Here is an 18,223-nt window from a genome sequence, read left to right as displayed (position 1 = left end):
TGAAGAAGTAAGATTAGTAGTGAAAGAGAAAGAGAGGCATTTGGAAGATTTTTGCAGGGAAAAAATGCAAATGAGTGGGAGATGTATAAAAGAAAGATGCAGGAGGTCAAGAGAAAGGTGCAAGAGGTGAAAAAGAGGGCAAATGAGAGTTGGGGTGAGAGAGTATCATTAAATTTTAGGGAGAATAAAAAGATGTTTTGGAAGGAGGTAAATAGAGTGTGTAAGACAAGGGAGCAGATGGGAACTCCAGAGAAGGGGGCTAATGGGGAGGTGATAACAAGTAGTGGTGATGTGAGAAGGAGATGGAGTGAGTATTTTGAAGGTTTGTTGAATGTGTTTAATGATAGAGTGGCAGATATAGGGTGTTTTGGTCGAGGGGTGTGCAAAGTGAAAGGGTTAGGGAAAATGATTTCGTAAACAGAGAAGAGGTAGTAAAAGCTTTGCGGAAGATGAAAGCCGGCAAGGCAGCAGGTTTGGATGGTATTGCAGTGGAATTTATTAAAAAAAGGGGGTGACTGTATTGTTGACTGGCTGGCAAGGTTATTTAATGTATGTATGACTCATGGTGAGGTGCCTGAGGATTGGCGGAATGCTTGCATAGTGCCATGGTACAAAGGCAAAGGGGATAAGAGTGAGTGCTCAAATTACAGAGATATAAGTTTGTTGAGTATTCCTGGTAAATTATATGGGAGGGTATTGATTGAGAGGGTGAAGGCATGTACAGAGCATCAGATTGGGGAAGAGCAGTGTGGTTTCAGAAGTGGTAGAGGATGTGTGGATCAGGTGTTTGCTTTGAAGAATGTATGTGAGAAATACTTAGAAAAGCAAATGGATTTGTAAGTAGCATTTATGGATCTGGAGAAGGCATATGATAGAGTTGATAGAGATGCTCTGTGGAAGGTATTAAGAATATATGGTGTGGGAGGCAAGTTGTTAGAAGCAGTGAAAAGTTTTTATCAAGGATGTAAGGCATGTGTACGTGTAGAAGAGAGGAAAGTGATTGGTTCTCAGTGAATGTAGGTTTGCGGCAGGGGTGTGTGATGTCTCCATGGTTGTTTAATTTGTTTATGGATGGGGTTGTTAGGGAGGTGAATGCAAGAGTTTTAGAAAGAGGGGCAAGTATGCAGTCTGTTGTGGATGAGAGAGCTTGGGAAGTGAGTCAGTTGTTGTTCGCTGATGATACAGCGCTGGTGGCTGATTCATGGGAAAAACTGCAGAAGCTGGTGACTGAGTTTGGTAAAGTGTGTAAAAGAAGAAAGTTAAAAGTAAATGAGAATAAGAGCAAGGTTATTAGGTACAGTAAGGTTGAGGGTCAAGTCAATTGGGAGGTAAGTTTGAATGGAGAAAAACTGGAGGAAGTGAAGTGTTTTAGATATCTGGGAGTGGATCTGGCAGTGGATGGAACCATGGAAGCGGAAGTGAATCATAGAGTGGGGGAGGGCGCGAGAATTCTGGGAGCCTTGAAGAATGTTTGGAAGTCGAGAACATTATCTCGGAAAGCAAAAATGGGTATGTTTGAAGGGATAGTGGTTCCAACAATGTTGTATGGTTGCGAGGCGTGGGCTATGGATAGAGTTGTGCGCAGGAGGGTGGATGTGCTGGAAATGAGATGTTTGAGGACAATGTGTGGTGTGAGGTGGTTTGATCGAGTAAGTAATGTAAGGGTAAGAGAGATGTGTGGAAATAAAAAGAGTGTGGTTGAGGGAGCAGAAGAGGGTGTTTTGAAATGGTTTGGTCACATGGAGAGAATGAGTGAGGAAAGATTGACCAAGAGGATATATGTGTCTGAGGTGCAGGGAACGAGAAGTGGGAGACCAAATTGGAGGTGGAAAGATGGAGTGAAAAAGATTTTGAGTGATCGGGGCCTGAACATGCAGGAGGGTGAAAGGTGTGCAAGGAATAGAGCGAATTGGAACGATACGGTATACCGGGGTCAACGTGCTGTCAATGGATTAAAACAGGGCATGTGAAGCGTCTGGGGTAAACCATGGAAAGTTCTGTAGGGCCTGGATGTGGAAAGGGAGCTGTGGTTTCGGTGCATTATTACATGACAGCTAGAGACTGACTGTGAACGAATGGGGCCTTTGTTGTCTTTTCCTAGTGCTACTTCGCACACATGAGGGGGGAGGGGGTTGTTATTCCATGTGTGGCGGGGTGGCGATGGGAATAAATAAAGGCAGTATGAATTATGTAAATGTGTATATATGTATATGTCTGTGTGTGTATATATATGTGTACATTGAGATGTATAGGTATGTATATTTGCGTGTGTGGACGTGTATGTATATACATGTGTATGTGGGCGGGTTGGGCCATTCTTTCGTCTGTTTCCTTGCGCTACCTCGCTAACGTGGGAGACAGCAAGAAAGCAAAATAGAATAAACAAATAAATTTAATTCCACTCACAGTGAAAGTAAAGTGGAGACTCTATTGCTAAGGTCACCCCTTGATCAGAGATATAGACAGATAGATACATAGATTACTTTCTTCCACTCTATCACATACTCCCACAACTCCTGTTTCAGGAGTAGTGCTACTCCTTCCCTTGCTCTTGTCCTCTCACTAACCCCTGACTTTACTCCCAAGACATTCCTAAACCACTCTTCCCCTTTCCCCTTGGGCTTCGTTTCACTCAGAGCCAAAACATCCACGTTCCTTTCCTCAAACATACTACCTATCTCTCCTTTATTCTCATCTTGGTTACATCCACACACATTTAGACACCCAAATCTGAGCCTTCGAGGAGGATGAGCACTCCCCATGTACCTCCTTCTTCTGTTTCCCCATTTAGAAAGTTAAAATACAAGGAGAGGAGAGTTTCTAGCCCCCCGCTCCCGTCCCCTTTAGTTGCCTTCTACGACACGTGAGCAATGCGTGGGAAGTATTCTTTCTCCCCTATCCCCAGTGTAAGAAAGTAAACTCTAGATTGATATGGGTAAAACTGAAAGTTGATGGAGAGAGAGGGGTGATTATTGGTGCATATGCACCTGGGGATAGGGGAGAAAGAATACTTCCCACGCATTCCTCACGTGTCGTTGAAGGCGACTAAAGGGGACGGGAGAGGGGGGGCTAGAAACCCTCCCCTCCTTTTATTTTAACTTTCTAAAAGGGGGAAACAGAAGAAGGAGTCACGCGGGGAGTGCTCATCCTCCGCGAACGCTCAGATTGGGGTGTCTAAATGTGTGTGGATTTAACCAAGATGAGAATAAAGGAGAGATAGGTAGTATGTTTGAAGAAAGGAACCTGGATGTTTTGGCTCTGAGTGAAACGAAGCTCAAGGGTAAGGGGGAAGAGTGGTTTGGGAATGTCTTAGGAGTAAAGTCAGGGGTTTGTGAGAGGACAAGAGCAAGGGAAGGAGTAGCACTACTCCTGAAACAGTAGTTGTGGGAGTATGTGATAGAGTGTAAGAAAGTAAATTCTCGATTAATATGGGTAAAACTGAAAGTTGATGGAGAGAGATGGGTGATTATTTGGTGCATATGCACCTGAGCATGAGAAGAAAGATCATGAGAGGCAAGTGTTTTGGGAGCAGCTGAATGAGTCTGTTAGTGGTTTTGATGCACAAGACCGGGTTATAGTGATGGGTGATTTGAATGCAAAGGTGAATAATGTGGCAGTTGAGGGAATAATTGGTATACATGGGGTGTTCAGTGTTGTAAATGGAAATGGTAAAGAGCTTGTAGATTTATGTGCTGAAAAAAGACTGATGATCGGGAATACCTGGTTTAAAAAGAGAGATATACATAAGTATACGTATGAAAGTAGGAGAGATGGCCTGAGAGCGTTATTGGATTACGTGTTAATTGATAGGCGCGCGAAAGAGAGACTTTTGGATGTTAATGTGCTGAGAGGTGCAACTGGAGGGATGTCTGATCATTATCTTGTGGAGGCGAAGGTGAAGATTTGTAGGGGTTTTCAGAAAAGAAGAGAGAATGTTGGGGTGAAGAGAGTGGTGAGAGTAAGTGAGCTTGGGAAGGAGACTTGTGTGAGGAAGTACCAGGAGAGACTGAGTACAGAATGGAAAAAGGTGAGAACAAAGGAGGTAAGGGGAGTAGGGGAGGAATGGGATGTATTTAGGGAAGCAGTGATGGCTTGCGCAAAAGATGCTTGTGGCATGAGAAGCGTGGGAGGTGGGTTGATTAGAAAGGGTAGTGAATGGTGGGATGAAGAAGTAAGATTAGTAGTGAAAGAGAAAGAGAGGCATTTGGAAGATTTTTGCAGGGAAAAAATGCAAATGAGTGGGAGATGTATAAAAGAAAGATGCAGGAGGTCAAGAGAAAGGTGCAAGAGGTGAAAAAGAGGGCAAATGAGAGTTGGGGTGAGAGAGTATCATTAAATTTTAGGGAGAATAAAAAGATGTTTTGGAAGGAGGTAAATAGAGTGCGTAAGACAAGGGAGCAGATGGGAACTCCAGAGAAGGGGGCTAATGGGGAGGTGATAACAAGTAGTGGTGATGTGAGAAGGAGATGGAGTGAGTATTTTGAAGGTTTGTTGAATGTGTTTAATGATAGAGTGGCAGATATAGGGTGTTTTGGTCGAGGGGTGTGCAAAGTGAAAGGGTTAGGGAAAATGATTTCGTAAACAGAGAAGAGGTAGTAAAAGCTTTGCGGAAGATGAAAGCCGGCAAGGCAGCAGGTTTGGATGGTATTGCAGTGGAATTTATTAAAAAAAGGGGGTGACTGTATTGTTGACTGGCTGGCAAGGTTATTTAATGTATGTATGACTCATGGTGAGGTGCCTGAGGATTGGCGGAATGCTTGCATAGTGCCATGGTACAAAGGCAAAGGGGATAAGAGTGAGTGCTCAAATTACAGAGATATAAGTTTGTTGAGTATTCCTGGTAAATTATATGGGAGGGTATTGATTGAGAGGGTGAAGGCATGTACAGAGCATCAGATTGGGGAAGAGCAGTGTGGTTTCAGAAGTGGTAGAGGATGTGTGGATCAGGTGTTTGCTTTGAAGAATGTATGTGAGAAATACTTAGAAAAGCAAATGGATTTGTAAGTAGCATTTATGGATCTCGAGAAGGCTTATGATAGAGTTGATAGATATGCTCTGTGGAAGGTATTAAGAATATATGGTGTGGGAGGCAAGTTGTTAGAAGCAGTGAAAAGTTTTTATCAAGGATGTAAGGCATGTGTACGTGTAGGAAGAGAGGAAAGTGATTGGTTCTCAGTGAATGTAGGTTTGCGGCAGGGGTGTGTGATGTCTCCATGGTTGTTTAATTTGTTTATGGATGGGGTTGTTAGGGAGGTGAATGCAAGAGTTTTAGAAAGAGGGGCAAGTATGCAGTCTGTTGTGGATGAGAGAGCTTGGGAAGTGAGTCAGTTGTTGTTCGCTGATGATACAGCGCTGGTGGCTGATTCATGGGAAAAACTGCAGAAGCTGGTGACTGAGTTTGGTAAAGTGTGTAAAAGAAGAAAGTTAAAAGTAAATGTGAATAAGAGCAAGGTTATTAGGTACAGTAAGGTTGAGGGTCAAGTCAATTGGGAGGTAAGTTTGAATGGAGAAAAACTGGAGGAAGTGAAGTGTTTTAGATATCTGGGAGTGGATCTGGCAGTGGATGGAACCATGGAAGCGGAAGTGAATCATAGGGTGGGGGAGGGCGCGAGAATTCTGGGAGCGTTGAAGAATGTTTGGAAGTTGAGAACATTATCTCGGAAAGCAAAAATGGGTATGTTTGAAGGGATAGTGGTTCCAACAATGTTGTATGGTTGCGAGGCGTGGGCTATGGATAGAGTTGTGCGCAGGAGGGTGGATGTGCTGGAAATGAGATGTTTGAGGACAATGTGTGGTGTGAGGTGGTTTGATCGAGTAAGTAATGTAAGGGTAAGAGAGATGTGTGGAAATAAAAAGAGTGTGGTTGAGGGAGCAGAAGAGGGTGTTTTGAAATGGTTTGGTCACATGGAGAGAATGAGTGAGGAAAGATTGACCAAGAGGATATATGTGTCTGAGGTGCAGGGAACGAGAAGTGGGAGACCAAATTGGAGGTGGAAAGATGGAGTGAAAAAGATTTTGAGTGATTGGGGCCTGAACATGCAGGAGGGTGAAAGGTGTGCAAGGAATAGAGCGAATTGGAACGATACGGTATACCGGGGTCAACGTGCTGTCAATGGATTAAAACAGGGCATGTGAAGCGTCTGGGGTAAACCATGGAAAGTTCTGTAGGGCCTGGATGTGGAAAGGGAGCTGTGGTTTCGGTGCATTATTACATGACAGCTAGAGACTGACTGTGAACGAATGGGGCCTTTGTTGTCTTTTCCTAGTGCTACTTCGCACACATGAGGGGGGAGGGGGTTGTTATTCCATGTGTGGCGGGGTGGCGATGGGAATAAATAAAGGCAGTATGAATTATGTAAATGTGTATATATGTATATGTCTGTGTGTGTATATATATGTGTACATTGAGATGTATAGGTATGTATATTTGCGTGTGTGGACGTGTATGTATATACATGTGTATGTGGGCGGGTTGGGCCATTCTTTTGTCTGTTTCCTTGCGCTACCTCGCTAACGTGGGAGACAGCAAGAAAGCAAAATAGAATAAAAAAATAAATAAATAAATGCACCTGGGCATGAGAAGAAAGATCATGAGAGGCAAGTCTTTTGGGAGCAGCTGAATGAGTGTGTTAGTAGTTTTGATGCATGAGACCAGGTTACAGTGATGGGTGATTTGAATGCAAAGGTGAGTAATGTGGCAGTTGAGGGAATAAGTGGTATACATGGGGTGTTCAGTGTTGTAAATGGAAATGGTGAAGAGCTTGTAGATTTATGTGCTGAAAAAGGACTGGTGATTGGGAATACTTGGTTTAAAAAGAGATATCAATAAATAAATTGGTGAAGTGTATGAAAGAAGAAAGTTGAGAGTGAATGTTAATGGGAGCAAGGTAATTATTAGGTACAGCAGGGTTGAGGGTCAGGTCAATTGGGAGGTTAGTTTGAATGGAGAAAAACTGGAGGAAGTGAAGTGTTTTAGATATCTGGGAGTGAATTTGGCAGCGGATGGAACCATGGAAGCGGAAGTGAATCATAGGGTGGGGGAGGGGGCGAAAATTCTGGGAGCCTTGAAGAATGTGTTGAAGTCGAGACCATTATCTCGGAAAGCAAAAATGGGTATGTTTGAAGGAATAGTGGTTCCAACAATGTATGGTTACGAGGCGTGGGCTATGGACAGAGTTGTGTAGAGGAGGGTGGATGTGCTGGAAATGAGATGTTTGAGGACAATATGTGGTGTGAGGTGGTTTGATCGAGTAAGTAATAATAGGGTAAAAGAGATGTGTGGTAATAAAAAGAGTGTGGTTGAGAGAGCAGAAGAGGGTGTTTTGAAATGGTTTGGTCACATGGAGAGAATGAGTGAAGAAAGATTGACAAAGAGGATATATGCGTCAGACGTGGACGGAATGAGGTGAAGTGGGAGACCAAATTGGAGGTGGAAAGATGGAGTGAAAAAGATTTTGAGTGATCGCGGCCTGAACATGCAGGAGGGTGAAAGGCGTGCAAGGAATAGAGTGAATTGGAACGATGTGGTATACCGGGGTCGATGTGCTGTCAATAGATTGAACCAGGGCGCGTGAAGCGTCTGGGGTAAACCATGGAAAGTTCTGTGGGCCTGGATGTGGAAAGGGAGCTGTGGTTTTGGTGCATTATTACATGACAGCTAGAGACTGAGTGTGAACAAGTGGGGCCTTTGTTGTCTTCCTAGAGCTAACTCGCACACATGAGGGGGGGAGGGGGTTGTTATTTCATGTGTGGCAGGGTGGCGATGGGAATGAATAAAGGCAGACAGTATGAATTATGTACATGTGTATATATGTATATGTCTGTGTGTGTGTATATATATATATATATGTATATGTTGGGATGTATAAGTATGTATATTTGCGTGTGTGGACGTGTATGTATATACATGTGTATGTCGGTGGGTTGGGCCATTCTTTTGCCTGTTTCCTTGCGCTACCTCACTAACGCGGGAGACAGCGACAAAGCAAAATAAAAAAATAATAATAATACATAAATATACATATGTAAGTAGGAGAGGCCAGAGAGCATTATTGGATTACGTGTTAATTGATAGGCGCGCAAAAGAGAGACTTTTGGATGTTAATGTGCTGAGAGGTGCAACTGGAGGGATGTCTGATCATTATCTTGTGGAGGCGAAGGTGAAGATTTGTAGAGGTTTTCAGAAAAGAAGAATGTTGGGGTGAAGAGAGTGGTGAGAGTAAGTGAGCTTGGGAAGGAGACTTGTGTGAGGAAGTACCAGGAGAGACTGAGTACAGAATGGCAAAAGGTGAGAACAAAGGAGGCAAGGGGAGTGGGGGAGGAATGAGATGTATTTAGGGAAGCAGTGATGGCTTGCGCAAAAGATGCTTATATCATGAAAAGAGTGGGAGGTGGGCAGATTAGAGAGGGTAGTGAATGGTGGGATGAAGAAGTAAGATTATTAGTGAAAGAGAAGAGAGAGGCATTTGGACGATTTTTGCAGGGAAATAATGCAAATGAGTGGGAGATGTATAAAAGAAAGAGGCAGGAGGTCAAGAGAAAGGTGCAAGAGGTGAAAAAGAGGGCAAATGAGAGTTGGGGTGAGAGAGTATCATTAAATTTTAGGAGAATAAAAAGATGTTTTGGAAGGAGGTAAATAAAGTGCATAAGACAAGGGAACAAATGGGAACTTCAGTGAAGGGGGGTAATGGGGAGATGATAACAAGTAGTGGTGATGTGAGGAGATGGAGTAAGTATTTTAAAGGTTTGTTAAATGTGTTTGGTGATAGAGTGGCAGATATAGGGTGTTTTGGTCGAGGTGGTGTGCAAAGTGAGAGGGTTACGGAAAATGATTGGGTAAACAGAGAAGAGGTAGCAAAAGCTTTGCGGAAGATGAAAGCCTAGAGGGCAGCAGGTTTGGATGGTATTGCAGTGGAATTTATTAAAAAAGGGGGTGACTGTATTGTTGACTGGTTGGTAAGGTTATTTAATGTATGTATGATTCATGGTGAGGTGCCTGAGGATTGGCACAATGCTTGCATAGTGCCATTGTACAACGGCAAAGGGGACAAAGGTGAGTGCTCAAATTACAGAGGTATAAGTTTTTTGAGGATTCCTGGGAAATTACATGGGAGGGTGTTGATTGAGAGGGAGAAGGCATGTACAGAGCATCAGACTGGGGAAGAGCAGTGTGGTTTCAGAAGTGGTAGAGGATGTGTGGGTCAGGTGTTTGCTTTGAAGAATGTATGTGAGAAATACTTAGAAAAGCAAATGGATTTGTATGCAGCATTTATGGATCTGGAAAAGGCATATGATAGAGTTGATAGAGATGCTCTGTGGAAGGTATTAAGAATATATGGTATGTGAGGCAAGTTGTTAGAAGCAGTGAAAAGTTTTTATCAAGGAAGAGAGGAAAGTAAGTGGTACTCAGTGAATGTAGGTTTGCGGCAGGGGTGTGTGATGTCTCCATGGTTGTTTAATCTGTTTATGGATGGAGTTGTTAGGGAGGTGAATGCAAGAGTTTTGGAAAGAGGGTCAAGTATGCAGTCTGTTGTGGATGAGAGAGCTTGGAAAGTCAGTCAGTTGTTGTTCGCTGATGTTACAGCGCTGGTGGCTGATTCATGTGAGAAACTGCAGAAGCTGGTGACTGAGTTTGGTAAGGTGTGTGAAAGAAGAAAGTTGAGAGTAAATGTGAATAAGAGCAAGGTTATTAGGTACAGCAAGGTTGAAGGTCAAGCCAATTGGTAGGTAAGTTTGAATGGAAAAAACTGGAGGAAGTGAGTGTTTTAGATATCTGGGAGTGGATTTGGCAGTGGATGGAACCATGGAAGCGGAAGTGAATCATAGGGTGGGGGAGGGGGGTGAAAATTCTGGGAGCTTTGAAGAATGGGTGGAAGTCGAAAGCATTATCTCGGAGAGCAAAAATGGGTATGTTTGAAGGAATAGTGTTTCCAACAATGTTATATGGTTGCGAGGCGTGGGCTATGGATAGAGTTGTGCGGAGGAGGGTGGATGTGGTGGAAATGAGATGTCTGAGGACAATATGTGGTGTGAGGTGGTTTGATTGAGTAAGTAATAATAGGGTAAGAGAGATGTGTGGTAATAAAAAGAGTGTGGTAGAGAGAGCAGAAGAGGGTGTTTTGAAATGGTTTGGTCACATGAGAGAATGAGTGAGGAAAGATTGACCAAGGGGATATATGTGTCAGAGGTGGAGGGAATGAGAAGTGGGAGACCAAATTGGAGGTGGAAAGATGAAGTGAAAAAGATTTTGAGTGATCAGGGCCTGAACATGCAGGAGGATGAAAGGCGTGCAAGGAATAGAGTGAATTGGAACGATGTGGTATACCAGGGTCGATGTGCAGTCAATGGATTGAACCAGGGCATGTGAGGCATCTATGGTAAACCATGGAAAGTTCTGTGGGGCCTGGATGTGGGAAGGGAGCTGTAGTTTCGGTGCATTATTACATGACAGCTAGAGACTAAATGTGAACGAATGTGACCTTTGTTGTCTTTTCCTAGCGCTACTTCGCACACATGAGGGGGAAGGGGGTTGTTATTTCATGTGTGGCGGGGTGGCGATGGGAATTAATAAAGGCGGACAGTATGAATTATATATTTTTTTTTTTTTTGCTTTGTCGCTGTCTCCCGCGTTTGCGAGGTAGCGCAAGGAAACAGACGAAAGAATGGCCCAACCCACCCCCATACACATGTATATACATACGTCCACACACGCAAATAAACATACCTACACAGCTTTCCATGGTTTACCCCAGACGCTTCACATGCCCTGATTCAATCCACTGACAGCACGTCAACCCCGGTATACCACATCGATCTAATTCACTCTATTCCTTGCCCTCCTTTCACCCTCCTGCATGTTCAGGCCCCGATCACACAAAATCTCTTTCACTCCATCTTTCCACCTCCAATTTGGTCTCCCACTTCTCCTCGTTCCCTCCACCTCCGACACATATATCCTCTTGGTCAATCTTTCCTGACTCATTCTCTCCATGTGCCCAAACCATTTCAAAACACCCTCTTCTGCTCTCTCAACCACGCTCTTTTTATTGCCACACATCTCTCTTACCCTTACGTTACTTACTCGATCAAACCACCTCACACCACACATTGTCCTCAAACATCTCATTTCCAGCACATCCATCCTCCTGCGCACAACTCTATTCATAGCCCACGCCTCGCAACCATACAACATTGTTGGAACCACTATTCCTTCAAACATACCCATTTTTGCTTTCCGAGATAATGTTCTCGACTTCCAAACATTCTTCAACGCTCCCAGGATTTTCGCCCCCTTCCCCACCCTATGATCCACTTCCGCTTCCATGGTTCCATCCGCTGCCAGATCCACTCCCAGATATCTAAAAGACTTTACTTCCTCCAGTTTTTCTCCATTTAAACTTACCTCCCAAATGACTTGACCCTCAACCCTACTGTACCTAATTACCTTGCTCTTATTCACATTATCTCTTAACTTTCTTCTTTTACACACTTTACCAAACTCAGTCACCAGCTTCTGCAGTTTCTCACATGAATCAGCCACCAGCACTGTATCATCAGCGAACAACAACTGACTCACTTCCCAAGCTCTCTCATCCACAACAGACTTCACACTTGCCCCTCTTTCCAAAACTCTTGCATTCACCTCCCTAACAACCCCATCCATAAACAAATTAAACAACCATGGAGACATCACACACCCCTGCCGCAAACCTACATTCACTGAGAACCAATCACTTTCCTCTCTTCCTACACGTACACATGCCTTACATCCTCGATAAAAACTTTTCACTGCTTCTAACAACTTGCCTCCCACACCATATATTCTTAGTACCTTCCACAGAGCATCTCTATCAACTCTATCATATGCCTTCTCCAGATCCATAAATGCTACAAACAAATCCATTTGCTTTTCTAAGTATTTCTCACATACATTCTTCAAAGCAAACACCTGATCCACACATCCTCTACCACTTCTGAAACCACACTGCTCTTCCCCAATCTGATGCTCTGTACATGACTTCACCCTCTCAATCAATACCCTCCCATATAATTTACCAGGAATACTCAACAAACTTATACCTCTGTAATTTGAGCACTCACTCTTATCCCCTTTGCCTTTGTACAATGGCACTATGCACGCATTCCAACAATCCTCAGGCACCTCACCATGAGTCATACATACATTAAATAACCTTACCAACCAGTCAATAATACAGTCACCCCCTTTTTTAATAAATTCCACTGCAATACCATCCAAACCCGCTGCCTTGCTGGCTTTCATCTTCCGCAAAGCTTTTACTACCTCTTCTCTGTTTACCAAATCATTTTCCCTAACCCTCTCACTTTGCACACCACCTCGACCAAAACACCCTATATCTGCCACTCTATCATCAAACACATTCAACAAACCTTCAAAATACTCACTCCATCTCCTTCTCACATCACCACTACTTGTTATCACCTCCCCATTTGTGCCCTTCACTGAAGTTCCCATTTGCTCCCTTGTCTTACGCACTTTATTTTCCTCCTTCCAGAACATCTTTTTATTTTCCCTAAAATTTAATGATACATATGTATATATATATACATATATACATATGTATATATGTATATGTGTGTGTGTGTATATATATGTTGAGATGTATAGGTATGTATATTTGCGTGTGTGGACGTGTATGTATATACATGTGTATGTGGGTGGGTTGGGCCATTCTTTCGTCTGTTTCCTTGCGCTACCTCGCTAACGCGGGAGACAGTGACAAAGCAAAATAAAATAAACAAATACGATACATAGATAGACAGAGAGACCAAATTGGAGATGGAAGGATGGATTGAAAAAGATTTGAGCGATCGGGAACTGAATGTGCAATGGGGTGAAAGGCAAGCATGGGACAGAGTGAATTGGAGTGATGTGGTAGACTAAGGTTGACATACTGTCAATGGACTGAACAAGGGCAGGTGAAGGGTTCATGGTAAATCATGGAAAGGTCTGTGGGAGCTGTGGATATGGAGCACCATGCATGACAGCTGGAGAATGGATACGAGTGGATGTGGCCTTTCTTTGTCTGTTCCTGGCATTACAGTGCTAATGCATGAAATGACAATCAAATATAAAATTAAATAGATGAATTTACTTCCTTCGAGTTCCTTACATTATATCTGAAAATGCTATGCATCATCTAGCATATCACTGGAGTTTCAACAGACCTTTCTAAGAAATCCTGCAGCCTCTTCAATTGATTTTCGCCATCTTTCTACCTCAGCAGCATGAAGTGCTTCTTGCTGTTGAAGTATGCGTACCCACTCCTCTAGAGGACCACCAGTAGCTCCAGACCTGAGAAAGATCAACTCTATAAATGTAAGACTCAGCAGAAGTATCTTCATCAAAAGAAAATTTGAAATGTACCAATTTGCTCCAAATATGGAAGGATAAAGTAAGCAGGATACAAATAGCATACTGGTAATTTCTTTTCTTTAACAATTTACATTCCCATTACTTAATATTCTTTTTTAAGTTTCAGTGTTCTATTTTTATCCTGCAATACTTTTACCTAGCCCTATCATACGTCATACCTTTAAGATGCTGGCTGGCTGTACTGATGCCTATTTCTGCCCCACAGTGTATTTGCAAGCTTTTTCTTTATGACATCTTTTATAAACCATCTCTCTCTCTTTTTTTTAACCTTCCTCTGTAATTTTACCCATGTTTGCACTCCTTTATTGTAAATTTCACAAAACCTTCCACATAAAAATCTGTATCATAGCAAATAAACTCAATTTCCCAATTTCTGCTGCCACAGAAATTCTTTAGTTCTCTGAGACTTACACAAATACATCTCTTTGAGCTTGGTTTCATATTTCTTTCTTTTATGCTTATGTCCAATACATAACAAAACTCACTATTACATGATCACTTTCCAAGAGGTGATTCAGTCACATGCTCAAACAGCATATCTTCCTATATATTTTATTTATATTCTTGCTTTGTCGCTGTCTCCCGTGTTAGCGAGGTAGCGCAAGGAAACAGACGAAAGAATGGCCCAACCCACCCACATACACATGTATATACATACACGTCCACACACGCAAATATACATACCTATACATCTCAACGTATACATATATATATACACACACAGACATATACATATATACACATGTACATAATTCATACTGTCTGCCTTTATTCATCCACACTGCCACACGATATAAAAACCCCCTCCCCCCTCATGTGTGCGAGGTAGCGCTAGGAAAAGACAACAAAGGCCACATTCGTTCACACTCAGTGTCTAGCTGTCATGTAATAATGCACTGAAACCACAGCTCCCTTTCCACATCCAGGCCCCACAAAACTTTCCATGGTTTACCCCAGATGCTTACCCCAGGCTCTCTCATCCACAACAGACTTCATACTTGCCCCTCTTTCCAAAACTCTTGCATTCACCTCCCTAACAACCCCATCCATAAACAAATTAAACAACCATGGAGACATCACACAACCCTGCCGCAAACCTACATTCACTGAGAACCAATCACTTTCCTCTCTTCCTACACATACACATGCCTTACATCCTCAATAAAAACTTTTCACTGCTTCTAACAACTTGCCTCCCACACCAGATATTCTTAATACCTTCCACAGAGCATCTCTATCAACTCTATCATATGCCTTTTCCAGATCCATAAATGCTACATACAAATCCATTTGCTTTTCTAAGTATTTCTCAAATACATTCTTCAAAGCAAACACCTGATCCACACATCCTCTACCACTTCTGAAACCACACTGCTCTTCCCCAATCTGATGCTCTGTACATGCCTTCACCCTCTCAATCAACACCCTCCCATATAATTTCCCAGGAATACTCAACAAACTTATACCTCTGTAATTTGAGCACTCACTCTTATCCCCTTTGCCTTTGTACAATGGCACTATGCAAGCATTCCGCCAATCCTCAGGCACCTCACCATGAATCATACATACATTAAATAACCTTACCAACCAGTCAACAATACAGTCACCCGCTTTTTTAATAAATTCCACTGCAATACCATCCAAACCCGCTGTCTTGCCGGCTTTCATCTTCCACAAAGCTTTTACTACCTCTTCTCTGTTTACCAAATCATTCTCCCTAACCCTCTCACTTTGCACACCACCTCGACAAAACACCCAATATCTGCCTCTCTATCATCAAACACATTCAACAAACCTTCAAAATACTCACTCCATCTCCTCACATCACCATTACTTGTTATCACCTCCCCATTAGCCCCCTTCACTGAAGTTCCCATTGATTCCCTTGTCTTACGCACTTTATTTACCTCCTTCCAAAACATCATCTTATTCTCCCTAAAATTTAATGATACTCTCTCACCCCAACTCTCATTTGCCCTCTTTTTCACCACTTGCACCTTTCTCTTGACCTCCTGCCTCTTTCTTTAATAAATCTCCCAGTCACTTGCACTATTTCCCTGCAAAAATCTTCCAAATGCCTCTCTCTTCTCTTTCACTAACAATCTTACTTCTTCATCCCACCACTCACTACCCTTTCTAATCTGCCCACCTCCCATGCTTCTCATGCCACAAGCATCTTTTGTGCAAGCCATCAGTGCTTCCCTAAATACATCCCATTCCTCCCCTATTCCCCTTATGTCCTTTGTTCTCACCTTTTTCTATTCTGTACTCAGTCTCTCCTGGTACTTCCTCACACAAGTCTCCTTCCCAAGCTCACTTACTCTCACCACTCTCTTCACCCCAACATTCTCTCTTCATTTTCTCTCTTCTTTTCTGAAAACCTCTACAAATCTCCACCTTTGCCTCCACAAGATAATGATCAGACATCCCTCCAGTTGCACCTCTCAGCACATTAACGTCCAAAAGTCTCTCTTTCGCGCGCCTATCAATTAACATGTAATCCAATAATGCTCTCTGGCCATCTCTTCTACTTACATACGTATACTTATGTATATCTGTCTTCTGAAACCAGGTATTCCCAATCACCAGTCCTTTTTCAGCACATAAATCTACAAGCTCTTCACCATTTCCATTTATAACACTGAACACCCCATGTACACCAATCATTCCCTAAACTGCCACATTATTCACCTTTGCATTCAAATCATCCATCACAATAGCCCAGTCTCGTGCATCAAAACTACTAACACACTCACTCAGCTGCTCCCAAAACACTTGTCTCTCATGATCTTTCTTCTCATGCCCAGGTGCATATGCACCAACAATCACCCATCTCTCTCCATCCACTTTCAGTTTTACCCATATCAATCTAGAGTTTACTTTCTTACACTCTATCACATACTCCCACCACTTCTGTTTCAGGAGTAGTGCTACTCCTTTCTTTGCTCGTGTACTTTCACTAACCCCTGATTTTACTCCTAAGACATTCCCAAACTACTCTTCCCCTTTACCCTTGAGCTTCGTTTCACTCAGAGCCAAAACATCCAGGTTCCTTTCCTCAAACATACAACCTATCTCCTTTTTTCTCATCTTGGTTAAATCCACACACATTTAGACACCCCAATCTGAGCATTCGAGGAGGATGAGCACTCCCCGCGTGACTCCTTTTTCTGTTTCCCCTTTTAGAAAGTTAAAATAAAAGGAGGGGAGGGTTTCCAGCCCCCCGCTCCCATCCCCTTTAGTCGCCTTCTACGACACGTGAGGAATGCGTGGGAAATATTCTTTCTCCCCTATCCCCAGGGATAATCTTCCTATATACTCTCATATAATTTGCATTCATAAGAATCTAATTCTCCATTACTGAAATTTTCCTATATCTGAAGAATGTGCATTTCGCTCTTCATGTATCATCCTGATTGTTCCTTCCTTACTATATTTGTTCTGGTTCCTTAAGAATCTTAGGGAAGATATTCAATTATAAATTATGCAATTCTTTCCAACAGTTACTCTTCCTATCATGAACTTTTGTATCCACTACTACATCAGGTTTTTGTTTTCCTACTTCAGTCTCTCTACATACATTATATCAATCTGACATGCCCATCACTTACCATTCCTTATTGCTCTGGTGGAGCTGTTATACTCTCTAGCCTCTTGATGTGCCCTGATTTTTGTCTTCTGACAGTACTCTTTCTTTTTTCTATCTCTTTTCTTGGTCCATCATCCAATGAATTCCTTGTTTGCAAGTTTCTCAGTTTGCTCTCCTGGCTACAAACTCCATACTAAATCTACCAATCTCTGTTCCTTTCACCTCATCTTAAACTAAATGATCATCAAAAAGTTTAGCATACACTTATACCTGATCAGGGTTCAGGCTATGTTCCTGAAAACGGAATGCTAAGCAAAATAGCTCTCTACGGGGTCATTATACCATTGCTTAATTAAGATGTGTTTCTGATGTTACTTTTTATCTATGAGATATATATACAGTCCTGTGTATGAGGGTTAGAGGTACCAATAAACACAGATTATTACAGTAAGGTAACATTACTAATTAATGAATAACAAATAAAAATGTATAATATTGTAACATGAATAATGAATAGTGATGACTGTAGTAAAATGAGTGAAAGAGGCAGCATATCAGTGAGATGCAGTGGGTGGGAGGGAAGTGGGAGGCATTGGCTACTGTATGGTTCTTCGCTGGACTGAGCAAATCCATATCAGCATCACTCAAATTACAATTTAAGTGGTGATACTAGAGGAAGCAGTGATGATGAGGGTGGTAGTGTTGGTAAGGGAGATTGTGGAAAGTAGTGAGGTGGTTATGTCTATAGGTTTCTTTGGTAACACTGGCCACATCACTGCTTGATGCTACTAAACAGCTAATTTCTACCTATAAAATTAAGTGCAAGTATTAATGAACTACAATGTATCCCTTCAACATTACGTTACATCACATATAACAACGCAGTTGTTGTCAAGTTGCACTTCTCTGACCCAGGTAGCTGTCTTTCTTTTCTTTTGGCTCACCCAAACATGGAATGCTGGCATTCTCTCTACAAACATACAGCCTCTCCTTGTCAAACATAACACTTGACAACACTTACGTCATGAAACTCAAGCGTTTTAACTCTAGATTTTTCCTACAGTGAGCACTGTGCACTAACCCTGCCTACTGGCAAAGTGGTAGGAGCACGAGATAATAGCAGTAGGTAGCAACATTAGACAGAAACATTAGGTTGAAAGGTGGTAGGAATATCATGTGGAAGCATTAGGTAGAGGCAATAGGCAATAGGTAGAACTAGT

General features: G+C 42.4%; 1 protein-coding gene across 3 annotated transcripts in view; it reads right to left on the bottom strand.

Annotated features, from left to right (window-relative positions):
- The window catches only part of LOC139761662 (protein Aster-B-like), a 293,330-nt gene that overhangs the window by 7,486 nt on the left and 267,621 nt on the right, over positions 1–18,223 (bottom strand). For all 3 annotated transcript variants that reach the window (XM_071685977.1, XM_071685978.1, XM_071685979.1), the window contains exon 14: positions 13,207–13,333. In XM_071685977.1, the coding sequence (XP_071542078.1) occupies positions 13,207–13,333 (127 nt within the window). The remainder of the gene's footprint in view (positions 1–13,206; positions 13,334–18,223) is intronic.

The sequence above is a fragment of the Panulirus ornatus genome, chromosome 41 (genome assembly GCF_036320965.1).
Source record: "Panulirus ornatus isolate Po-2019 chromosome 41, ASM3632096v1, whole genome shotgun sequence".
Taxonomy (NCBI): domain Eukaryota; kingdom Metazoa; phylum Arthropoda; class Malacostraca; order Decapoda; family Palinuridae; genus Panulirus; species Panulirus ornatus.
This window is presented reverse-complemented; position numbering and strand designations above follow the sequence as displayed.